General features: G+C 38.8%; 1 protein-coding gene and 1 long non-coding RNA gene across 2 annotated transcripts in view; both read right to left on the bottom strand.

Annotated features, from left to right (window-relative positions):
* tmc3 (transmembrane channel like 3) overlaps window positions 1-22636 on the bottom strand; it is a 42943-nt gene extending 20307 nt beyond the window's left edge. Inside the window, exons 1-14 of the mRNA XM_085409455.1 lie at window positions 22457-22636; window positions 19935-20081; window positions 14107-14182; window positions 13218-13299; window positions 12234-12340; window positions 8928-9026; window positions 8453-8595; window positions 7878-8025; window positions 7728-7771; window positions 6187-6334; window positions 5081-5190; window positions 4542-4620; window positions 1691-1945; window positions 999-1127 (exon numbers count right to left, since the gene is read on the bottom strand). Of these exons, the coding sequence (XP_085265581.1) occupies window positions 999-1127; window positions 1691-1945; window positions 4542-4620; window positions 5081-5190; window positions 6187-6334; window positions 7728-7771; window positions 7878-8025; window positions 8453-8595; window positions 8928-9026; window positions 12234-12340; window positions 13218-13299; window positions 14107-14182; window positions 19935-20081; window positions 22457-22578 (1689 nt within the window). The 5' untranslated portion in view covers window positions 22579-22636. The remainder of the gene's footprint in view (window positions 1-998; window positions 1128-1690; window positions 1946-4541; window positions 4621-5080; window positions 5191-6186; window positions 6335-7727; window positions 7772-7877; window positions 8026-8452; window positions 8596-8927; window positions 9027-12233; window positions 12341-13217; window positions 13300-14106; window positions 14183-19934; window positions 20082-22456) is intronic.
* Window positions 22637-24433: 1797 nt separating this feature from the next.
* LOC146679219 (uncharacterized) lies at window positions 24434-25110 on the bottom strand. The gene is made up of 2 exons (XR_014912593.1): window positions 24686-25110; window positions 24434-24599 (listed from the first exon to the last, which is right to left on the bottom strand). It is a non-coding gene; the product is annotated as an uncharacterized LOC146679219 (long non-coding RNA).
* Between the last annotated feature and the right edge of the window lie 1875 nt (window positions 25111-26985).

Raw genomic sequence — 26985 nt, 5'->3', positions numbered from 1 at the left:
GCCAAAGTGCTGCTCATAGGGGGTCATATGATTGTTGGGTTTTTCTCTGTATCTATGAAGCGCCTTGAGGCGACTTATGTTGTGATTTGGCGCTATATAAATAAAATTGAATTGAATTGAATTATAATCTGCTCGACTGATCCAATTAATGCCCATGCAGTTGAATGGTTCAGTCTGAATCCATACTGACTGTCAGATGTTTCTGGTTTTCTGGTTTTCCCCTGGTTGTGGTCTCTTGTGATTACTGTCAAACTGCAAAAACTGGAAAAAAAAAATTATTGAAACTATTATCAATTAGGGTGGCACAATAAAGTGTAATTCTGTTTGGCCTAGTGATTTTAGGATAGCCCAACTGTTGTGTTAATTCGTTCGTTTTTTATGAGTTTTTTTAATTCAACAGGACAATGTTAAAGTCACCACAGATAAATATATCTGATTTGATATAATTTGAATGCTAGACCCTGGTGCTTTATATATACAGCAAATATTAGAACATTTTTTTATATTCCTTGCAAATTTCAATTGTTATACATTGACTAATAAGTTATCAAACACAGTTATCATAGCTTCCACCACCTTGTAATCTATTTTTTATCCACGTACACAGCCCCCCCCCCCCCCCCTTTTCCTGGGTTGAAAAGTCCAGTTGAAAGTCCATCCCTGTTTCTGCATTAATCCATATTTCAGATACAGCAATAATTTTGAAAGCTTTTGTGAACTGATTTAAATATTCTTTAACGTTATTGATCATTTATCATTATCATTTAATGGTGTGATTAAACTGTTCATCACTGTGGCAGCAACAGCTGATGTCTTCAGTATTGGAGAAGAAATCATTCTCTGGGTCTATTTCCTTTTTCAGGTCTGAAACATTATGACCTGTGTATTGTGTATGTATACAGAATTCCATTCAATAGAATAAGAATAAATACCTTAATTCTCATGTTTAGCATTTACTTGCTAAATTTTGTAAAAGCAAAAGCTTGCAACCAACTTACAAATTTGCTCTCTAAATCCCAGCAGCAGCAGTCACTGAGGTAGCGAACCACTAGACCTCTGATGAAGTCAATGAGCAGGATGCTCGCCACTGTGAAGATCATGTCAATGATGGACAGCTTCAACATCTCCTAAAGACACAATATACACATATTCATCAGGGAAATTTACAAATACTATATACAAGTATTTTATTTTACATACACACACACACACACACATACATATATATATCATATATTCCAGGCAAAACATTATGACCACTGACAGGTTAAGTGAATAATACTGATTATCTCTCCTGCTACTGGGTGGAATACATTAGTGAGCAAGTTAATATTTTGCCCTCAAAGTTTGGCAAGCGTAAGGATTTGAGCAACCTGAAGGACTGGTTCAGAGGAGCTCCAAAGCTTTTGGGGTGTTCCCACTTTCACAGTTGGGAACCAGCGACAGGGTTATGGGCTCGTGTGGCTCATTGATGCACATGGCGAGGAGAGCTTGCCTACGTGTTCCGATCTAACAGATGAGCTACTGTAGCTCAAGCAATTCTGAAAAAGTGGTTCTGATAGAAAGGTGTTAGAATACACAATGCATCACTATCATTTGATGTTTTGGCAACAGGCAGGTGGTCATAATGTTTATATATATTTTTATCATTTCCACAAATATACACCGTTATCCAATCAGAAAGCAAAACCTGTCCAACATAGGTCTCCCAGCACTGATCCTGTTGTCGGGTGTTCTTTTCAAACACAGCTGTCTGGTTGTAGACGTCCCCTGAGCTGCTCCTGCTGGTTACAGCCAGCACTGTGGCGATGGTTGCTGTGGTGCTGTTGTGATTCTTAGAGAGGGAGATATCTGACACTAGGGTGGAGAGGCTGTTTCCCTCAGGATGAGATATTGTGGCCAGAAAGGAGCTGGACTCATTCCAGTTACTGTTACTCACGTGGACCTTGAAGACAGATCACAATCCATACAGCTGTGTGCTATGCTTTAATTATATGAGTGACTTCAAAGGTATTTCTTAATTCAAGGTCTGCATCCTTAGAAGCTCCATGATGACCGAGAAGGAGCTTCTTCTCTTTATCACAGCGTATTTGTGAAAAACAATGCACAAACTATAGTTCCTAGTAAGTCTAGGAAAAGATACACAAATTATAATACAGACAACTATTTTAATTGTCAGCGATGTAGTGTATTGATTTGTTAGATAACATTTACTTGTGATTAATGGCAGTTTCCACCAATTAATGGTTTCTGTTAATAAATGAGAATAACCTAAGTTATGTGTGAACTTAGGTCAAGAAAAGATGTTTAAAATGCTAAAGATACTAAACTCAATTTATATATATATATATATATATATATATATATATATATATATATATATATATATATATATATATATATATATATATATATATATGTATGTATTTTTTATATATTTATATGTTTTATATATTTATACAGCGCCAAATCACTGCTGAAGATGCTGTAGATTCCCGTCAGTAACACTTTCGGTCCGCTAGTAAAACGTAGTTCTATTAATCTGCGCTCATTACTCTCGAACCGGAACCGGATGTAAGTCCCAAAAAACTGAATTGTAGAACTGAAACTGAATGGTGAGAAGTGAATCTGAAATTATTCAAGAACTAAATTTTTAAAGGATAAAATACAGTTTCAAAGCAAATGAATTCAATTTCAAAATATAAAATTCAATTTCAATTTAGTGATGATCCTTTTCAAACCAATAAATTGAATTTCAAATTAGGCTAATTCAAATTCAGTTTTTAAAAACATTTATTCAAGTTACAATTCAGATTCAATCCGAGCAATTCAAATTCAAATTTAACTTATTCAACTTCAGTTTCTGATGGCACAGATTTCAGCCCGTAGAGATGCCCTGTCTCAAAGTGAAGCTGAAAAACCTGTTCGTGCATTTATCACTTCTAGGCTGGACTACTGTAATTTGTTATGTCAGGATGTCCTAAAAACTCCCTGAAAAGCCTTCAGTCGCTCTATTCCACAGCATGTCTTTTGTTCCGTCTTCTCTCTCTCACCCCAACCAGTCACGGCAGATGGCCCCGCCAAACACTGAAGCATATTAAACTTCACACCACTAAACAGACCCAGCTTTGGTATCAAAACTGAATTGTATGTGCAGAAGATTTTAAAAGTTATACACAACTGAAGGGAAATCTGGATTTATTTAGTATCAATTTTCCATAGCATCTACACAAACTCTAAAACATGTAAGTTGGTTTTTTGACTGCTTATATTTTAATGTAAAAGCTTTAAAAGCATCACTAACTCGTTACACATCTGAAACTGTAGAATTTTGACATTTTAGACTCTTGTTAATATTTTTGCTACAGGATATTTGAGTGAGATAAAAACAATTACATTTGAGTTTATTCCTTGACTGCATTCCTTGGACCATCCTTTTCAAAAAATATTCTAGAACCACCAATGCGCAATGAATCTTGGGATAGAGTGGGCCACCAAGGTTCCGCCTCATGGATCCTTCAGATCCCGGGAAAACAGTCTTCTTCGCATTGCTGTGACATAATCAGCCTTCAAATGTGGCCTTTGAAGGATGCAACCCCTGAATTTAGACGTCTAAAATGTAGGACTGAGCATTGTAGCATATTAGCTTATTTAGCCTACACAATTAGCATTAGCATTAGTATAAAGATAGTAGAAAATAATTCCAAACTAGTTAGTTTATGTGCATAAAAAGTAAACAGAATACCTGGACACATTTTAAAGACACTGAAGATAGAATGAACTGTGTTTACCTTCTTAAAGTCTCAACTTTGGCTTTAAAATGTAGCAAAGTAATACCACTGGAATTGTGTTGTTAGCATAACAAGTTTACCAGTTATTTTCTGTCCAATGTGTTGCTCATGTCAACATTAAAATAACCTACATACTGAATTTTCACTTGAATGATATGTATCTCAGTTTAACTGTTTAAAGCCATATGTATTGTATTTGATGAGATTTTGTGAGTTAGGGACTTTTACATCAGTGATATTTCTCCCCTTAACAATCAATTCCACACTATATTTTTAAATAATAAATTGCAACAAAAAATAAATAAAATGCCTGAGTCACAATACAGATTTAAACTCATATTAATATTCATCAATATTCGCCTCTGTCAGTGCGCCCCAGGGTGGCTGTGGCTACAATGTAGCTGCCATCACCAGTGTGTGAATGTGTGTGTGAATGGGTGGATGACTGAATGTGTAAAGCGCTTTGGGGTCCTTAGGGACTAGAAAAGCACTATATAAATACAGGCCATTTACCATTTACTTTTTTAATTTCATCAGAAGGTCCACTAAATACTGCATTTTCAAAACATGATTTTTGTAGCAATTCTTCCATGGTTAAATATTTGGTAACTTGTTTGTGCTATTTTCTAGTAACTGTGGCAAAATGAATGACCAGCAAATTAAATTATTAATCTTATATTATTTTCTAAATAGTGTTCAAATTTGAAACTAGATAACAAATTCTTAACTGGGGCTAGTTAACATACTCACAGCAGAGCTCATACTGTTGACTTTATCAAGGAGAGCAATGATGAGACTGTAGAGATTCCCAAGGTATAAGACAAGGACCCTGTAAATTGATGAGCATTGTAAGACCTTTCAGTTATTATATAAATACTGCTCCAATGAGGGCTCTCATCAGATCTTGATGAATGAAATAGTCAAAGTAAAAATTGTTACTGACAAACATTGTATAATTTGTTGAGAACAAAACAACCTAACCCACAAACCAAACTAACTTTGGTTAGTAGAAACTATATTATTAATACCAGTTACCCATAAAATCACCACAAACTTTAAAAAACCATAAAACCAGTTTTTGTACTACTTAGGTTTTAAATTAAAGACTTTAAAAACATGCAGGGCCTGAGTAAGTTGCAACTCGTATCACTTGTCACATAACTAACCAAAGTTAAGGGAAAATTTTAACTTAGAATTTTTGGCATAAAAGTGTAAGGGTTCCATTCATTTTCTGAATAGTATAGTATGCCATTATTGTGTCATTATAGGCTGTGGTTAGACAATGGTACCTGGCCAACTGGAATCGCAGTGAGGTTCGTGGGTGGTACATCTCCAGCTGAGCCACCAGTTCAAAAGCAGATGGAGCAATCATGGTGATGAGAGAAACCACTACACTCACCTGGAATGTAGATGGATACATAAGTAACTGATGGGTAGTTGGTAGTTGGAGAAAAGTTTGTTATTTTAACTGAAATGCATGTAACAAATATGTCTCATTGTTTCTAACAATTTCAGTGATTTCCGAGGGTCCTAATTAATTGATTCATTGATTAATTCATTCATTGAATGTTTATAATAACTGAACATGCTCATTAGGTGCAGTTTTCAGTTATGCGTGTGTGGCAAGAAGTTCGGCTATAAGCACCCAAGTGGCAGTGGCAGTGTACTTTTCACCACTACATCAGTCACTTTAGTGACGTAATGCTTGGATACAGCTGCTTGCCCATGAAAACCTATGAAGCTCTATGCAATGTTCCTGAGCTCTGATGGCCACTACATCCCACAGTATCCGCTGACCCCGCTTTGCAATTTTCCGTGCCTTTTTCAGTCACTTCCAGTGTGGCATAATGCCACTAGCGGTTGACTGCGGAGTATTTGATGGTTGCACGGTACTGCAATGCCCTCTCACTGAGCTCCTGAGAAAGAACGATTATTTCACAAATGTTTGTATAAGCAGTCTGCATGCCTCTACAACTGTGACCATGAAAGTGATTGGAACACCTGAATTCAATAATTTGAATGAATGAGTAAATCCTTTGGGCAACAATGTGTGTTATAAAAAACAGGTCAAAAGATGTAGGCATGTAGCAGTTTTACAGCTTCTGTTGAGAAAAAGAAATTCTGTATGTGTGTATGCACACAGAGTACACATGTACGTGTGTTGCACAGTTGATCAGCATAGCTTACACATTTTGTTGTGAGAGTGAGCTGGTTGCTGTAAGGTGACTAAAGCTCTCTAAACCTGGCAGATGGATATATACATTTAGTAGTTGCCTTCCACTGGATCCATGTCAAGTCTCCACTTTCAGTGGTTCCTTAGAACTGTATTGTATATTGGATTATCCAATTAAAATAACTGATGATAAGGATGGTGACGTCCAGTCTGTTCCTGTACCTCATTCTTCTCCCATAGCGTCAGCTCCGGCTTCTCCTGCTCCAGTTTCTGAGAACGATCCACCACAAAGTAAATGATGTATATGCTCCCTGCTAAAGAGAGGAGCACCAGGATGTTGGCCAAGATCCGTAGACTGATCAGAACTGCACTGAGGGAAAACACAGTGTCATTGGCAATGATCAGTTAGAAAAGTGGATGTAATTGTGATGCACTATTCTTAGTAGACATCTGAAGTGTATGTTGGATGTTCTGAACAACATACACTTCGGATAAGGTGTCACTGCAGCCTCTTTTTGCTATTGCTGACTCTTTCATTATTTACATAGACTTTCAAAAGGACCACCTTCAGCCATGAGTCTGTCTGTAGGATTTTAGCCTCCCTATACCAACACTGAACCTAGAATATAAAATGTCAAGGATTTGGACATGTATAGATTTTAAACATTAGAAAATCTTTGGGTTTAATCAACTTAGACTTCTGCCTAAAGTAAAGTATTGTAGCTCAGTGTCACCAATGATTTACATGTCACTGCCATTTTCAGTTTCAGGACATGCACTTGTTTTTCAAGGAATTGTGGCTACTTAAAGATCTGTATCCATCCATCTCCTGTCATTTATCCAAGCACAGCAGTCTAAGCAGAATTTACCTCCCCTTCCCCAGCCACCTCATCGTTATCTTCTGAGATAATCTAAGAAATCTCTTCAAGTCAAGTCAAGTCAAGTTGGCTTTATTGTCACTTCAACCATATACAGATAGTACACAGTGAAGTGAAACAACGTTCCTCCAGGACCAAGGTGCTACATGCAACATAAATTTACAACATAAATTAACAGAAAACACTAAACTAGCTAACTAAGAGGCCTAGTTAGCTGGCTAGCAGAGACAAGACAGACTGACCTAACATAAATTACAACATAAATAACAAAAACTAACTATCTAAGGAAGACTTTTTTTTTTGTTAACAGACAGCAGACAACAAAGTGCACGTGCAAATGTGCAAACAAGAGCAACAAAGTGACAGTGTGACAAAAAAACACACACAACGTAACATAATAATAAGGTTTTATGATGATGAGTTGAGGTAGTGGAGGAACAGTAAACATTCCTTAGTGTAGCAGCAAAAGGCATCTTTCAGCATGCCTTGAGCCTAGCCTGAGGTACCTGCCCATCTTACAATGCTGTGATTGCAGCCATTCACCAAATCAATGGTTTTTGATCAATGAATATCATGAATATTTGCATATTAATGATCATGAAACTGACCTCATAGCCCATTGTTCATTCTGTGGGCTGGTTTCAGTCATTATGCACTAAATGTACTGTTTATAAGGTTGGGGAAACCTGCAGTCAGCTGAGGCTGAAAAAGTCACTTGGCTGAGTGACGAAACGCTTCTGCATTGAACGCTACGTCCAGATGAACAGAAGCAACTTCTTGGGGTAGTAAATAAACAGTCACTCACCTATAGCTTCAATAGACTGAGCTGGAGGAAGCTGGACAAACAGAAAACATACAAAACAATGCTCACAAACAAGCACTTACAGACTGGTATCCTTCTTCTTTTCTTGCTCCTCGACAATGGCTTCCTGTGCAGAAAAATATTGATAGTCACTTGTGCTTAGGTCATAATTTAAATATCTTGTTCTTAAAAAAGAAATTAATTGCACAGTTCAAGTTACATTCTTCTCTGACCCTGATGTTGTTAACAATGGCAGCTCCTTTGCTCTCTGCAGCCTCTGGGTTTCCTATCAGGTAATCCCAGGCACAGAACACTCTCCAGCAGAAAGTGAAGCTTTCATCAGAAGCACTGGCCAGGCTCAGGCGTGAATTCTTTGCCATTCTGCAGAAATATTATTTTTCAGGGCATGTTATCAGACGATATATTTTGCACATCTTGTTTTTATTTTAATAATAACAGTCCTTCACCATCAGTGAAGCATTAACAGCAACAGGGAGAAGAGAACAATGTGATGCCTTGTGCGATGTTATGCTGGGAAACATTGGGTCCTGACCTTTTTATTTTATATTAAGTTGCTGATTATTAAATGTTGCAAAGATTGGAAATTATGCTAAACATTACTCTGACCATGTTATTGTGAAATGTTATAGATTCAGTAGGGATAAGTAAAGATTAGATTAACTTTTAACTCTTTTTTCCCAGTTTTTCCTCAATTTTTAACAAACTTGAAATCATTCTAAGACATCACATTGCTAACCCATCAGATAATTATAGCATCAGTATAAGTTTTAAAGAGCATAATGATTACTTTCGCAACAGAATGATGAAACTGTAGGCAAAGACAGCCATTCCAACCAGGAAGTAGGCAAGGGGTAATCGGTACCCTGCACTGCCGATTTTCCTCACCCTGCCATAGTAACCATAGAATAACACAGAGTACTGGAGGTAGCCCTGTGAAGAATCAAAGACAACACATTTTCACAAACACACATGGCAATGCACACAAAGAGATAAAAATGGTGAAAAGGAAAACAGTAAAGGAAATCAGTTGGAGCATGATCATTAGTATCCATTAGATGAAATGTTTATATAGGGATGAATGAATTATGTCTTTACTTGCTCAGTCCTATATTCTAACTCTAATGCAACTTTTGGACTGGAAGAGGTTTCGATCGGTTTTATCTTAATTGGTCAGAAAGGGAGTAAAATAATGTTTAAATAATGTTCTAGTCTATCTGTAAGTAATGTGCTATTGATAGAACAGTAAAAAGAAAGAAGCTTGCCCCAAGAGACCAGATGGTGTCCAGGTCCTGGGCTGAAGCCAGGTGTTCCTTGGGAATAGTTTTACTTCTTGTTGTTCCAAATGGTGCTCCAGCCAGCAGCTAGTGCACACAAACATAGTTCAGTGCACTGTAATTGTAATAAATAAAATGCATTTCAGTCATGTTATCTACAGGTGACCATATCTATTTGGTGGTATGACTCTTCTGGGACTTCCCCTTCCTTCATCCAGAGCCAGAGAGCAATAGCAAGACTTGACAATTCGTACAAGGACATCAGTTTCGCTGACAGCTGAGCTGAGCTGATATTAAGATCGCCTACTGATCTGCAGCTGGACTTTGTAACATTATGCTTGATTTTTTTAGTCCATGCCTCCTGGTTACGGTTTTGCTAGGTTTAGGCACATGGCAGCGTTAGTGTTAGGTAAAGGTCAGTGCAAGGTTACAGAAACTCTGTTGTGATTTTTAAAATTAAAAAAAACTTGGTGTTACTGTTGGATTTTTGATAACCCTTTCATCCCTCCATCCATCTACCTGCATAACAAGATAATTTAATACAATATAATAGCCCTTTATTGACATTGTACATGTACAACCTAACTGTTGGTGCTCCACAACAACTGTGCAGGTGTGAAGCATAAATAGTAAGACAGCAGGGATAAAAAGACATGAGAAATATATACAATAGAAGAACAAGTTGCAAAGGACTTGGTCTGAGTAGCCTCTGAGTGTGAGTGGCCCAAGTGATGAGGTTTACTTAGACAGTTGTTCAGGTGTTAACAATACAAATGGCCTAGCAATGTCAAAGCATCCCAAATGGAAAAGATATACAGTATATAAATCTTATAAAGTTTGTATCTGTCTTGTGTGAAACTTGTATGAAAAGCATACAAGAGTAAAAACAGATATAAGATCCCTTGAAAAATTATATAATGAAACTTGTATGTTTTGTATACTTACTAAAACAATATATGAAAGTAATGAGAAAGTGGCCACTTTCATGAGTAATCACATATAAGTTTTTACTATTTCTTTTCCATATGGGATGTGAGGGGTTGTAGATCTGCCTTTTGGAATGAGCTTAAAGATCGTCACCCAGAAGCTTTGTGAGTATTATTATTGTCAAAAATCAACCAACTGTTGGTGTGATTATTATAAAACAACAACCAGGAGGAGCATGTTAATGATTTAAAGGTAGTACCGTAGAAACAAAGAACACAATTTGAAGCACAGTGCGCCATATTAGATTGAAATCTTGCACTGTCCCCACAGTCAAATACGGAGGTAGAAACATTGTTACCAACAAGGGTTTCTCCACCATGTTTTCCCTGGGGATCAAATACTTATTTCAGTTGGCCATGCAAGTCAATTTCTAACTTTTAGCCAATATGTTTTCTACTGGGGTTTTTTTGATTAAAATTAAATGTTTGTTTTTTGGAGGATGTTAATTTCTTTATAAGTGAGCAAACCTACAGCTTCAGCAGCACAGGCTCAAACAAGCCTGTGTTCCACTGTGTGCAGTACATTGAACAACTGAACATTGAACATTGACTGAGGAGCACTGTAAATGTTTTTGAGAGTGTGTTATTAAAGAAAGACAGTGATAACTCCGGTGGACTGACCCTACATTCAAACTCTGTTGAATAATTGGTAAATGGACTGGTTCTTTAATACTCTATGTCAAACTTGCCTCATTCACACAAACACTGTTTTTCTGTACTCTTTCTATGCTAGTGATTTCTATTTAACATTAACATGCATTCATGCTCCAATGGATGCATTAGAGAGCAACATGGGTTTAGTGTCTTGCCCAAGGACATTTGACAAGAAGAGCTCAAACTACCAAGCTTCTGATTAGTAAGTGGCCTGCTCTGCTACCTGAGCTACGGCCACCCACTCAATTCCCAGTACAATACAGAAACATGAAAATGAGAACCTATAATGTTTGATAGCAAACAATATTATTCACTAAGCAAGGTGAGATAAAGGTGAGACGTGCAAATAGGAACAGCAGAGTGGTAATTCCAACAAACCATGAAGTGAGAAAGCAGAAAAATGGAGGATCAAGATATGCAGTGGGAATGACATTGTAAGTTATGTCTGAGAAAATTGCTTGTGTCTGCATGTCAGTGTTAGATATATATCCAGGTGCACCCCCATCCCACTATTACTGTCCGTGCCTTGCCTTGCAAATATTCTATAATCTGTACTAAAGGACAAATCAACAATATATTTACTGGGGTAAAAATTAAATACAAAACTCATCATTGACCATTTGTGTAGGTTTTATTATTTAAGATATTTAACATTTAAATTTAAAAGAAAAGAAAAGGACAGGATATGTGCTGAAAGAGTCCTGCAAGAAAATATTGTCAAACAGTACAGTACAACAAATACCTGAGGAAAACTAAGCGCTTAAATACACTCAAGGTAATTAGGGAGAGGGGAGGAAGCTGGGGAAGACAAGACACAGGTGGATAAAAGATCAAATCTAGCTAACGAGAGAAGGGCAAGCAAAACTAAAGACAATGCACACAACATTACCATGGTAACAAATGAAAACAGGACGTAACTAAACACAGGACACAAGAATGCAAACTTGATATGGAGAACACAGATGGGCAGAAAACATCCAACTATGAAAACAAAATACAACCTGAAAATATCATGGACCCCCCCGAAAAACAAAACAAAACAACAAAACAACAAAAAAAAACCCAGAAATTAAGGCTAGAATATGAAAATCCAAACAAGAATAAAGAGGGATATGCAGAGGGTATAATAACAAGTGCAGGGTCAAAGACCCCAGATCATCTGACAGATGACAGTCGATCCAGCCCGAACTATATGCTTTATCAAAAATGGATCTTTTTTGGTGGTTTTGGTGCAGACTCGTCAAACTCTGGACTTAAATGTAACTGATATCTGTAAAGAAGAGTGGAGCAAATTCCAGCAGGATGTGAAAGACTCATTGCCAGTTAAACTCAACATTTTCACAGCACCGTATGAGAAATAGAAGTTAACACGCATTTATGAATAGAAAATTGCTATCATAGATATCTCTAAGAGTCATAAATCTTGCAATGAGTCTGAATTAGTTGGCGCCAATGAGTGCAATTCATCTATGATATCTCTCTGTCCAGCAGGGGACTTAACTTAGCTGCTGCTAAGTGGTTGTATTAGGATTATATTCCTGTATAAAAGCAAGGTTGTCAAGTGCCTGTGTAGTTTTGCAGCTGGATTACCATTCTAAAGAAACTAGAACTTTCTAGTCCATCCATCCATATATGGTATGAGAGATTTTCTGACCTCTGGTAGGACAATGAAGGCTCCAGTCATGATGGTGAGAACAATGTTGATCCCAAACAACCAGCGGAGGAAGATAAAGTAGGAGGCCACGCCTGACCCAAAGTGACCTCAGCAAGTCAGAGGAAACATCAAAATAAGACTGACTAATACGTTGCACATAGTTCACACACAAACACTGCTGTAGGTGTACACCACTGACAGTAATGCATTTTAATGGTGCTGTTTGATCAAAAAGCTTGGTGGTTTCTTTCAAAGCTTAATCTAACTTAATAATAAACACAGCTCACCGAATAAACTTTTCACATTCATGGTGCCTGGAAGCAAACACTATTTGGTACATTAATGACAAAGAAATAAAAATTTGTTTTTGAGAAAAATATGTCAAATTAGGCAGTTGTACTGGGCCAGCTTACTGTGGTGGCCTAATACGCCATAACACGACTCCTCTCCGGACAACCATCCAAGCATATAACACTTTGGATATAACAGTCTGTTGGACTGTGTTCTGCTGTACCACAAATTTGAATAGCTTAAACACGTAACCAGCAGTATCCTTGGATCTGTTGTGCTGTTGTTCTTGATATGCATTTAAATCAGTGTGTTATTTTCTCTTGAATGGCCCCAGTTCACAACAACGTCTCTTCAAAGTCCATATGCTTATGGTAATGTGTTGATTCTGAGCTAAAATCACAAATATTTCTTTGTTGCTAAATCCAGTTTAATAAGGCCATCTAATGTTTGAATATATCACAGCAAAGCCGATGTGGAAAGCAATGACTTTCCTTGATGAAAAGATGCTATTTTCAAAGTTATTTCTAGCAAATTTCCCATTTTCTGTCCTGTTGAACATCATGAGTGATTTCTTATCCCCCCCCCCCCCCCCACACACACACACACACACACACCCTGCTCCTTTGTTCTTTTCTTTTTAGCCAGCAGATGTAGGAAACACGTTTTCATGAACAAAGAAAACAGATAACTCACTTTCAATTTTCTTGATCCTGACTTCCCAAGGAATGAACAGCACCACAATGTTGTAAAGCAAACGGGAAAGTTTCTTCAGCAGCTGCAGGAGAGAATCAAGCTGAGAAACACTGACAGAGGTTTAACAAAAAACTACTTCTACCATTGTTTCTGTGATGAAAAGCTCTCAGTAAAGTCTAAAATTATAACAGCAGTTACATTTTTTATTTATTGTGTGTTGATGAACTGTCTAATTTTCAATTTTCAGCATATAATAAAGTAGCAGACACCTGAGATCTGAAACAGTGTGGCTGTATCATTTTTAGAGTGCTGAAAGATAAGAAACACAACTAAGCTGTTAATTGTCAATCAAGAGAAGGTCAGCTGGGCCATTGATTCTGATTTTCAATTAACCGTGAGCCAAACTGTAGAACTGATACCTGATCGTCAGACTGCTCACTGAAAGTCAATTTATTCTAATGGGTGGGAAGCAGCCCAAACATTGAATTAACTGCGCCGTAACATGGGCTATAAATTCACTTGTGCTGCTCCATGGATTATTGCAGCACAACTATCTTTCTCACTGTCTGACTTAATCTTTTTGCAAATACGAATAAAGAGTTATACACATGTGTGTTCAGCCCACAGAGGAGAAGAGCCTTGAAAGATCAAAACTCAGCAGCCTTTATATAAGAAATCCAACACAATTTACTGTTTTGGCTGTAATCATCAGGCCACTGCAGTGCAGAGAAATAAAACTGCCCTGAAATAGCACTTTATCCTGTTGTGGACAAGATCTATAATGCACTATAAATACATTAAGCAATCTGTTTCTCCAATCTCCAGTCCAGCAGGATTAGATTGTTAGTGCAAAAAAAAAAGTCAGTGGATGAAAGGCTGGTGGACGTACATCAGCTCCTGCGGTCTGGTAACCTCTGGTTCTGGTTAGTCGGCCCTCATATCTCAGAACAATCTCTCTGGCCTGCCTGGGAATCACACAGATAAAGTCCACCAAGTACATTTATTTATTTAAACAGAAAAAGATCTTTCCATTCAGTTACTTGCATTTTTACAAATGAAAATTTTGTGAATACTTACGCAGTACACATAATCAAGTGCAATCAAGTAATCAATAACCAAGTGAGCATAACTCTAAATTAAATGAAATCTTAATTAAATGTTCTTGAAGTAGCCCCAACATTTTTACATCACAAAGATTTTCAATATATAAATATTATTTCTCTGATTCAAGTAATCAAACCTGTTTTTGTTATGGCACAAGGAACAACTAGGAAGCCACTCAGTACTGAGTGTGTGAATTGTATAATAATTTACAGACTTTCAAGGCTCAAAAAAGAAACTCCGGCTTTACAATAAATGCATGTTCATTTACAGGGCTGAAGAACAACTCGTGTCTGGAAATGTGGGTAAAAAGCACAAATTTGTGGTGTGAAATAAATTGTTCTTGCAGTGGAAATAATTACACTCACCCTGAGATTAAAGGGGGTTTAAAACTGCACGCTAGCATCCCATCCCTGATGATGGTAATAAAACCTCTGCGGTAATAGCAAACTGCCCATATAAAACCTGTTATTCATGGCACACACTCAGCACATCTCAGGAGCTCTCTATCTACTCCCTCTGTCTCTCTGTGGCTCAGCTTGTTCTCTGTTAGTAGTCTCAGTCGGTACTATTTGTTGATACTATCAAAAAAATTACATTTCCTTATGCAAAAAGATATAATTGGTGAAGGTAAAATTAAATGTGTCCCTCATATATGCTCTTTGTGTACAGTGATGTGAAAACCCTCCCACCTTCCTTTAGTTCCAAGGTTTTATGTACAAGGAAATAATTAAAAATAATCTGGTATTTACCACATTCTAAAATTACAGTGTAACGTGCCATGTAATTGCATGGCATATCACCCTGTGTGCGTGTGTATATGCTTAACTTGTTTCAGCCAGCTTAAAACAGGCTTATCTGTTTCCTGTCACTGGCAGTACTTTCCTCTCCCTTTGTCACCACATTGTTGCCCTAATCTGTGTCAAAACCTAGCTGCTTTGTTGTTTGAGTACTTACCTGTCTGGCCAAGTCTCTCACACACTCTCAGTTGCAAACTGTTCTAGAGGCTTTGACATTGCAAAGCTGGCCCTGTGGAAAAAGTGATATCCTGACACGTGAAAGAATTGTAGTAAACATTTTTGCTGGAGTCATTCTTGAAATTGTTCATTAAGCCCTGTAGAACCTTTCTCAGCTGCATCTGAGTCCTCTGAAACTTTGACAGTTCTGTAGTAGATTTGCTGGTGTGCTTGGGATCATTGTCCCAATTGCACCATTACACAATTTTGGCCTAGCTTTGCAACAGATGCCCTTATATTTGACTTTAGAATGCTTTTGTATAATTTGCTTGCTTTAATATGCACTATATTGCCAAAAGTATTCACTGACACATCAAAGTGACTTTAAGTGTTCCAATCCATTGTTGTTGATCAATGGTCATGAGAATTTGCATAATTATGACTGAGGAACTGACCTCCCAGGCCATTGTTCCTTCAGTGGGCTGGTTTCAGTCATTATGCAAATGTTCTGTTTATAAGATTGGAAACCTGCAGTCAGCTGAGACTGAAGACGTCACCTGGATGAGTGATGAAACATTTCTCCCACAAAACGCTACGTCCAGATGAACAGGATCAACTTTTGGAGTGTTCCAATCCATCTTCCATTTCAATTCACTTTTATTTATACAGCACCAAATCACAACAGTGCCTCAAGATGCTTTATACTGTGAGGTCGACCCTACAAAAATACATACAGAGAAAAACCCAACAATCATATGACCCCCTATGAGCAAGCACTTTGGCGACAGTGGGAAGGAAAAACTCCCTTTTAACAGGAAGAAACCTCCGGCAGAACCAAGCTCAGGGAGGGGCGGGGCCATCTGCTGCGACCGGTTGGGGAGAGAGAAGGAAAACAGGATGAACGTGTAACGTAATCAAGCCATGTAATAACAACATGTGCTGGAACATAATAGTGCAAAAGTAACATGACGAAACTCTCTTCAGACAGTGAATGCACTGATTCTTATATAGCACTTTTCTACTCTCCCGGATTACTCAAAGTGCTCTATACAACATGCCACATTCACCCAATCGCACACTTTCTCTAGACTGAGTGCTTCCTAACTATTTTCATACACAGACTCGCAGATTGGAGAAGCCGGGGATCGAACCACTAACCGATCAGTCGGCAACCTGCTCTACCTCCTGAGTTACAGCCAGCCACTGGCAAAGATGAGTAAAACCTCACTAGGTTTTGGATAAAGTGTACACTCACAAACCTGTCAAATCTGCATTTGAAACGTTGGCTACCATAGCAATATCATATTGCAACATGGCATTTGGGTCTTCTGACTGAAACAGAAAAATAGGAACATAAATAGTGCCATCATTACCAGACCTAGCCCACATTTACTTGGCATACACCCTGCCATGACACTAATCAGTCAGAAGTGCCAGTTTGATGCCAGATCCAGGGAAGACCTGTTTTCTATGAGCCTGGGCCACATAAATCAAACCACAATCGGGCCAGATGTGGCATGCCATCACATAAACAGTGGCGTCATTACTAGACCTGGCCCATATCTGGATGACATACGTCTTATCATGCCAGAAGTAAACCAGCAGTGCCGACTTGATACCAGATCCGGGCCAGACCTGCTTGCTATGTGGGTAGTGAGTGAGAAAGGTGACTGAAAAGGAAATACTCAATGCATCATGGGAATCCCCGGCAGCCTACGCCTATTGCATCATGACTAAGGGAGGATTTATGGTCACCTGGTCCATATACCAGATTTTCAGGGCCGAATACACTGACCTCAGTTTTATCTGAATTAAGAAGCAGAAAGTTAGCGGCCATCCGGGTCTTTATGTCTTTAAGACATTCCTGCAGTTTAACTAATTGGTGTGTGTTATCTGGCTTCATGGACAGATAGAGTTGGGTGTCATCTGCATAGCAGTGTAAATGTTTGCTATGGATGCATTGAACTATCTTACGGCCATACCATCCTAAGCGCGCCCGATCTCATCTGATCTCGGCATCTTCCATGGCTACAGCTGTTTAAAATCAAGCACCTAGGCTGCTACTAATGCTTCTGTGAAAGAATGATTCATTCTCATGAGCTCACTGAATTCCAATGTGGTACTATGATAGGATGCCACCTGTGCAACAAGTCCACTTGTGAAATGTCCTTGCTGGGTATTAAAACAAAGTGGGAATGATTGGGAACGATAGCAACTCAGCCACAAAGTGGTGGGGTATATAAATTACAGAGTGTGGTCAAGAGATGCTGAGATGCATAGTGCACAGAGGTTGCCAGGTTTCTGCAGAGTCTAATGCTACAGACATCCAAACTTCATGGCCTTCAGATTAGCTCAAGAATAGTTTGCAGACAGCCTCATGGAATGGGTTTCCATGCCCACTACATCCAAGCCTTACATCACCAAGTGAAGTGCAAAGCATTGGATGCATTGGACTCCAGAACAGTGGAGATGTGTTCTCTGGAGTAAAGAATCATGCTTCTCCATCTCCATCAGTTTGGACTTGGCATTTGCAAGGAGAACAGTACTTGTTTGACTGTATTATGCCAAGAGTAAAGTTTGGTTGAGCAGGGATTACGATGTGAGCTTGTTTTTCAGAAAGTAACTCTTAATGCTTTAGGATACCAAGACATTTTGGACAATTTCATGCTCTCAACTTTGTGGGAAAAGCTTGAGGATGGCCCCTCCAGTTCCAAATTGACTGCACACCAGTGCACAAAGTAAGGTCCAGAGACTGGACCCTGCTGTGAACCAAGCCTTGTGGTCCAACACTTGTGTCTCACCTCACTAATATGCTTCTGAAAGAATGGTCCGAATTCACACAAACACACTCCTGAACCTTGTGGAAAGCCTTCCCAGAAGAGTTCAAGTTGTTATAGCTATAAAGGCAACACCATATTAAACCCTATGGCTTAAGAATAGGATGTCACTCAAGTTCATATGCATGTGAAGATAGATGAGTGAATATTTTTGACAATAAAGTGTAGTGCTTTCCTAGTCCTACTAATCAAATAAAAAGTGCTATACAACAAATCAGATTTGATCTCCAAAAGTTGGTTCTGTTCATCTGGACGTAGCGTTTTCAGTGGGAGAAACGTTTCGTGCAAATGTACTGTTTCTAAGATCGGGGAAACCTGCAGTCAGCTGAGACTGAAGAAGGCACTTGGATGAGTGATGAAACGTTTCTCCCACAAAATGCTACGTCCAGATGAACAGAACCAACCTTTGGAGATTTACTTACCTGGATGATTGAGAATGCATCAAGATGAAATCAGATTTGAATTATACATCCATTGATATTGACTGATTTTATACACTTCAAGCACTTCATCTACCAAAAGTTAATGGCCAATTTAAAATTACAAATAACAATTATACTGCAAAGCTAGAGTACCCAGAGTTAAATGAAATGATTCTTATATAGCACTTTTCCACTCTCCCAGAGCACTCAAGCCGTTTTATATATGCCTCATTCACCTATTCATACAAGCGTTTTCTTCTAGGATTAAGGGCTTTTTATCTACCAATTACACACATTCATACTCCAGTGCATCAGAGAGAGCTTGGAGTTAGCCCAAGGATATTTGGAATGGAGACTGGATCAGCCAGGGATCCAACCACCAAGCTTCTGATCAGTAGATGACCTGCTCTACCTCTAGATTGTTGGATCAGCCAGGTGACGTGCTTGGCCTCAATTCGTTCTGTCTGCCTATTCATCTTACCCTGGAATAATCATTGTTTCTGTGCAGAGGTCTCCCTGTGTCTGGAACCAGTAAACACTAAGAGACTGTGAGTGTGAGCCTTAGGACCGCCTGCAAAACCTCAGCACATCAGTAACAGTGACATTTATTTTTATTATTTTAAGTAAATAAGGCTGTGTGGGTCTATCCTCCTCCCAGCTTATAACAGAAATCTCCATATAGAAAGGTGCATTTTAGGTTTTTATATTTTATGCTCAGTTTTCCAATAATACAGTTTTATTTGTGGCGAGGTGTTTTAATGATGTTTTATTGCTTCTTTTTGTTAAGAAATGGTTTGAAAAATTCCTCCACAGCTGGTCGTTGTGTGCTAATAATAAATAATTTTTGCAATTTAGCAAATATCAATTTAACTACAGAAGAAATAATATTTTACAATTCTTCAGCCAGGAAGGAGGCCAGAAATGTGAAGATGTCCGTGTAGTGTGCAGATAGGCAGCATAAATGTTGTGTTTTAATCTGATCCAATTTATCTTACTTACTAAACAGTGCTAGTTATCCTATGGAAGCTGTAAGGGTGCACTTAGTTTTTCGCACACTGCTTCTGAATTTTGGCTGAATTTTTCTGAAATAAGTGGTGTTGTTTGTGTGCGTATGATAATGCAAGGTGGCCATCTCTGTTCGCCATTCTGTAAAAGCATGCCACTCTTGTATGTAATATCAGAAACACTTTTAAATGTAATGCAGTCCTCTTCAAACCATACATATGTATGTATGTTAGTGACAGATAAAAGAATATTTAATTATTCATATGTCTGCAGTATGAGCATATATCTAGGAACCTATATATATATGGTATATATACCATATACACAGTACACAGAGAATAAGAAAAGCAACAGAGTAGCAGTCTACACAGAGATCCCAATCAAAAAGATGGTTACTTTAGGACTTTGAGTTTGCGCCTCATTGGCCAGGGCCTAGTCCGAATATTGGCGATGATCTCCTTCTGGTACTGAATGTTTTGGAACATCTCCTCTGGATCATTGCTGTCCACCCTCTCATCTACTTTGTCTTCTTCATCTGAGGAGCTACAGAATAGGACACATGGGCAAAGGGAAATATGGTTCTGTGTTACTCTGTTACAAAGGATGGATCTAAGAGGTTTCAGTGTGGAAAAAAAACATGGCTGCAATGTCTCTACTTTGAGATAATATTTTTCATTTGATGTGTCATATTAATCTATATTTCCAGTCAGGCTCACTTTATACAACCCCCGTTACAAAAATTGTTGGGAGGCTGTGTAAAATGTGAATAAAAGCAAATAATTTGAAAATGTCATAAAGTGAGAACATTTTTAAATGGAGCAAATGTAACATATAAAGGAAAGTTGTGACAGGGATACATCTATAGTTGTGTAGTATTTGCATTTTTTTAACGACATTCCCTAAACACCTGGGAACTTATGAGACCACGTGCTGGACTTTTGGGAGAGGAATGTTGTCCTATTCTTGTTTCAAAACTAATTCTAGCTGCTGAACAAGTTATAGCTAAGTCGTTTAGGAAACTCCCCAGACCACTGAGAACTTGTGGTCAATCCTCAAGAAGCAAGCAGACAGAGAAAATCCCACTAATTCTGACAAACTCCACGCATTAACTTTTCAAGAATGGGTTGCTATCAGACAGGAAGTTGATTGGCAGCATGTCAGGGTGAATTGCAGATGTGAAGCAGCAAATTTTAGAAAACCCAATACTTGTGTCACACTCAGATTTTCCAGCCACAACTGTACTTTTCAGCACGGATGGTGGTTTTCAAAATATGCAAGATATGCAAGCTGCCAATTCAATAAGAACTAATGAACCCCGAACAATCACAAATGGTAATTTTGGGCCCAAGAAAACCAAGAACCACCAGGTAAACACCCCCCTCTCCAGCCCACACAGAAGAGGCCCGAGCCACCCCAGACACAACCCCCAGGGGACCAGGTCAGAAGCCATGCCACGGACAGAGACAAATACACATAATGACATGCATAAAGACACACCAACCCACTAATGGATGTGCATGAGAACTGAGCGATGGACAGATCACAATCCTGTTTTTCAATTATGAATCATTCTTTTGCACATGTAGGTATTTCTAAGTTCAGTTGATTGGGTTACAATCTTGCCTCTATGATGGACTGCTGATATTCAAGAAATTGCTGATTTCATATTTTGAAAAAGGTTCTTGGAATTAATTTTTTTTTAGCCATTGCTCCCATCTCTTTTTGTTTCTGCCATTTATTAAAGCTTGATGAGGCAGCAGCCTCATGGCATTTCATATGTTTGGTTACTTTGAGCCATATGAGGCCAAGTTAGAAGCACCGGGAATGAGATTTAGCAGCTCTAAGTCTTGGTTGTCGCTGGTATTCTTGTACTTATGTTTATGTTTTCTGTATGTTGAGATATCTAAACTTATTTTAATGTGATTATTGAATTAAACTGAAACTGTGAAGTAGGTCGCAAGTAAATTATTCAGTTGCTGTTATTTCTATTTATTAATTTTTATTTTATTGAATTTTTTTCCTAAACAAAAAACACCCTTGTCGATGGTGAATTCAGAAGCAGTACATTGATTTTCCACAAAGGAGAGATTTCATATGCAGAAAACTATCTGACAAAAACTATGACCAATATGATTGTCAGATGCAGTACTTACAGCTTACAAATAGTGTATCTCTCTTTTTCTTTTCTTTTTTTTTTTTTTTAAATGACATCAGAAACAGCAGTATGCGACATTACGTGATGGCAGAGCTTCAGTTCATCCTTTGTCATTTTTTTTTATAGTGTATCTCCAGTGGTTTTCTACCATTAGATAGCCCATTAATACAAATGCATTTGCTATGTTGTTAATTGTTGTAGTAAATTTGTAGTTCACTTTTAATAAGAAAGCATTGAAGAAGACAGCTGTTTGCTGTATCTCCAAAAGGAGTGAATCTAATTGTTCTGTGTGTAAACACTTATGGTAATAAATGAGTAACATAAATTATTTTAGCTGAAATATGGAATGCAAAAGTCATGACTGAATATATCCCCATTACAGAAGAACAGCTCGATGCAAGCATTTCTATACACAAACAATATTCACTGTCACAAAGCTATTATGCAAATATGCATTACAATCAATAAGGGACGTCAAATGATGGTATTTTTTCCATATATCATTCATGCAGTACATTTCAAACATCAAACAAAAACTCATCTGTATGCTCTCTGTACCTCTTTGTGTTTGCTTTCCAGGAGTCAGACTCTTTAGTAATATTAATTAATGAGCCAAGCAAAACAAATGTATTTGTAGAGGAATGTAAAAATCTTTGCAGTGAAAGAGCAGCTATAAACAGATAGACAGAGAGATCCGAGCAGCGAGGAGTTCCACAAGTGCTGATAGTAGTAAGAGTGAAGAAAGAACAGAGAGTAGACTCACCCCTCCTGGTGGTCCTGGTAGGCAGAATAAATCCTCCTGGAGGTTTTCCTGATACTCTTGTGTCTCCTGGCTGCAGACAGAGACCTGCTGCTCCCATCTAGAGACTCAGACACTGTACTCATGCTGTCTCTACTCAGAGAATGTGCACGATTGTGTGTGAATAATCTGTGTTTGTGTGTGTATCAGGGTGAGAGCTCTACTTGAGCACCTGTGCTGTCTGCTGCTCTGGCTCGACACTACAGCAGTACAGGCTGAAACTCACTCACTCAGCTGGCCAGTCACAGTCTACACTGACTGCTTAAAGGGACAGTAACAGAGAGATGTGAATACTCTCACCAAACATATACCAGCTTTCTGCTGATCAACAATTTCTGAAATGGTTCTTAATTTGACATATGTTCAAAATTCTGATTCATTTGTTTTATTACTACTATATAATATAATAACAAATATATAGTTATAATCAATCTATGTCTGTGAATTGCTGTAACTTCTTGATTGCTGATCAACTATAAAGTTAATTGCTCATTATTTTTATTCTTGGAAAGAAAAGAACGTTGTTTTAACTCCTCCCCTTTAAGGCAACATTCTTCTGATTGGTTGCCCGTCAGAATCTAAATGCTTGAACAGTAACCAGGTGTTTGCTGCTGTGTTCGCAGCAGGACATCCTGTTCCATGGCAAAAATGAGAAATGCAGACCTGTAAGTGGTTTAAAAAATCTGTGTATCACAGGCCTTGAAGCTAACTGGAGTTTTGCATTACTGTAAGGTGCCAGCACAGTCTCAGGAGCACGGAGGAGATTCCAGGAGACAGGCATACTCTTGGAGAACCAGACAGGTCTGTAGATGGTTGTTAAGCCATCATCAATAAAGGTATCTGCTCCATTGTGCAAGAAGAAACAGGATGAGGACTGCTAGAGCTCTACAAATGACTTTGAACAGGCCTCTGGTATGAATGCCTCTGACCAAACAGAGAAACAGAAAAAACTGTGGCAAGAGCAAGAGGGTAGCCTGAGGGTCTGACATCCTATGTGTAAGATTATACCGAATCCAGACCCACACCAGACTGTTGGTATTTGACATGTGTTTATAAGGATGCACTCCAATCATGATTTTGATGCATCACAGTGAGTAAGTCTTCTTTTCTGTTCTCGGTTGTGTGAAAAAAACATACCATCTTTAAATTGCAGGTTATTATACAAATCAGGACATCATAAAAATAATCAGATCTTTAGCGTGTCCTAAAGGTTTGCCAGCTAGATGAACAGTAACACATGACATATTAAACTAAGTACACCCATACTGTTACCTTAGGAATCAAGAGGGTATGCAGCAGCCAGGTGCTGGTTTTTAAACATACTTGATTAATTGATCATCACCAGATGGCACTCTTCTTCTCTATACAACATGCCCCATTCACCTATTCACATCCATTCATACAAGCAGTTTTTTCAATGCTTTCCATCTAACATTCACACACATTCACATTTTGGATGCATCAGAGATCAACTTGACATTAGTATTTTCCCCAAGGATATTTGGCATGCAGATGGGAGGAGCCAAGGATTGAACTCTACCCTTCTGATTACCTGATGACCTGCTCCAACATGTGAGCTACAGAACTCCCTTTGAGACTGCTTCTCAAAGGGAGGCCCAGTCAAAGAGCAGACCTAAGCCTAACTGAACTGCACTCATCAGACCTTAGGAGAGCTGAGCATAAATAAACTTAAGTAAAGCTGTAAAGAAGAGTGGCCCTAAGTTCATCCACAATGATGTAAAAAACTGATCAAATCATACATGACTACTTAAAGTGACTTCAAGTTCTTTCTACTAAACTAGAAAGAATATAAAATGTTACAACTAAGTTAGTCCACTTTATTTCTTTTTATCATGAGTTAGTTCTTATATATCTGTTACGGCCGAGACCGTTTCAGACGAGTGACAGGACTCAAACGCAAGACGCCGAACAGCTCGTAAGTATATTTTAAGAATAATGTTTAATGTTTACACAAAATATTCATAAACAAAAGGTGAGCGTAGACGTTAAACTAAATAACGATCTGGTCCGGGTCAGAAAGGACAGCTATTCCGGGGATTGGACTGGAAAGCAAGTCACAAAGGGTCCAGGAAAAAGGTCGGGGTCACTGTAACAGAATGCAGATGTTCAAACATAGATAAGGAGGCATATGAATATGTTGTTTGGCTCAGAATCCTCCTTCGTACTGCGTACTTGCCAACGGAGGTCGGGGATGACATAGAGGGGTGAGTAGTCCGGGTGTGTAAATCCAAAAACTCCTGGCGTGGAGGCAGAGAGGCAGGTAGGTAATTTTGGTAATAGCCTGAGGGACTGCCAGAAGGTCCAGCATCCAAGTAGAAGCTCTTCGCCAGGGGTTGACAGTTAGGTGTAGCTGAAAAAGGAGGCGCACAAAAAACAAACATACAGTGAGGCAAGGTGATTCAAAAAAACACGTAGGGAATTTATGGTGGTGGCCTGCACTGACTGATGTTTAGCAGAGAATCTGGCGAAGAGAGATTGAGAACGCTGGCCTTATGAGTCCCCGGCTAATTACCCACAGATGTAAGCGATCAGCAAAAACACTGAGGCCCCTCCCAGGGGTGGAGACGCCGGCTCGGAGGGAGACACACTGGCACACACCCGGACCATGACAATATCACTTTTTCACTTAGGTACTCAAAGCACTTCACAACATGCCTCATTGAAAGGAGCACTTTTTAAAGGAGTTTTCTGTCCAACTTGGGGTCCTATATCTTTCCCAAGGACACTTTGGCATGCAAACTGGGCAGCTACCGATCCAATCACAGGGAAAGGAAAAAATTTAACTTAGGCGTTTCTCTTGGTTTTAATTGACCCGAGCAGTGGATTAACTTTTACACTCGTATCCAATTTTTTTGAACAGCAGTAATAAAGTAATTTGCTTCATTTTCAGTTGGCTCCTCGTTCTAGCAGATGTCTTGTTTAATTACTGACTCTAACTAGACACTGTGGAGTATTTTAGAACAGTGTGACACTCTCACTGAGGACAGATTGCAGTTTCTAAGCACAGAAAAAAAACCCTTGCGTATACAACTTAATCAGATTTTGTGAAAACTGTGAGAATGTACTATTGCACCAGCCTTTCTGCCTGTCTTACAAAAAAATGTAGTGTTTCATTACAGTGTGCAGATGTCACCATGAAGGTTTGTTACACGCACAGACATATACATAATGATAATAATAATAATAATAATAATGGATTGGATTTATATAGCGCTTTTCAAGGCACCCAAAGCGCTTTACAATGCCACTATTCATTCACTCTCACATTCACACACTGGTGGAGGCAGCTACAGTTGTAGCCACAGCTGCTCTGGGGCAGACTGACAGAAGCGAGGCTGCCATATCGCGCCATCGGCCCCTCTGGCCATCACCAGTAGGCAAGTAGGGTAAAGTGTCTTGCCCAGGGACACAACGACATAGACACTACCAATCGAAAGAACACCCCTATTTGTCCAGTTATTTATTGCAATTCAAGTCATTCAAGTACATTCAAGGTAGGTGAACTGCTAGAGGTTAAAAAAAGGTAAGGTTAACCAAAACTGAAACATAATGTATATTTCAGAATTATACAAACAGGCCTTTTTCAGGGAAGAAAACATGGGTTAACAATTTAAAGCTCTTCTGCAGCAATGGCGGTTCATGAAGCTTTGAAAGCTGGTGTGAGTAATTCCTACAGGTGTTCCAACTTTTCTGGATTAATTACAACCCCCTCTGTCCGTATAAAAGCAGTGTTGGAATACACTGTGGTACCATACCCTCGTCAGCATCAATTGAACAGTATTGTACTGCAGAAAGTAGTGGGTTGCTACAAAAATGGCGAGAAAAAGGCAATTAACAATGGAATTTCTTGATAACAGACAATCATAACACCTAAAAATGTAGATCTTTCCTACAGAGAAATTTCAAAGAAAGTCAAGGTGTCAGTGAGTACAGTTTCCTTCACCATCAAAAGGCACTCAGAAACAAAGCCACAACTGAATCAGAGGACAAGTTTCTGAGAGTTAACAGCTTGTGTGATCGGCGGCTCACAAGGACAACAGCTTCAAGCACAGCTTAATAGTGGTCGTAGTAAGAAAGTCTCAGTTTCAACTGTAAAGAGAAGACTTCAAGCTGCAGGTTTGACAGGACAAGTTGCAGCAAGAAAGCCATCGCTAAGACTTCAGAATAAGACAGAGGCTTGCCTTGGCATGAAACACCACCATTGGACTACTGAAGACTGGAAGAAGGTATTATGGGCTCATCAATCAAAATTTGAAATCTTCAGTTCATCACGTAGGATCTTTGTACGCCATCAAGTAGGTGAAAGGATGGTTCCACAGTGTGTGCCATCAACCATCAAATGTGGAGGAGGATGTGTGATGGTCCGGGGCTGTTTTGCTAGATCCAGGGTCGGTGACTTATACAGAGTGAGAGGCACCCTGAACCAAAACAGCTACGACAGCATTCTGCAGCACCGTGCAGGACCCTCTGGT

The sequence above is a fragment of the Rhamphochromis longiceps genome, linkage group LG1, assembly GCF_057381845.1.
Source record: "Rhamphochromis longiceps isolate RC_006_pf linkage group LG1, R_longiceps_female_GT1.1, whole genome shotgun sequence".
Taxonomy (NCBI): Eukaryota; Metazoa; Chordata; class Actinopteri; order Cichliformes; family Cichlidae; genus Rhamphochromis; species Rhamphochromis longiceps.
Note: the sequence above shows the minus strand (reverse complement) of the source record. Positions and strands in the feature narration are given on the sequence as shown.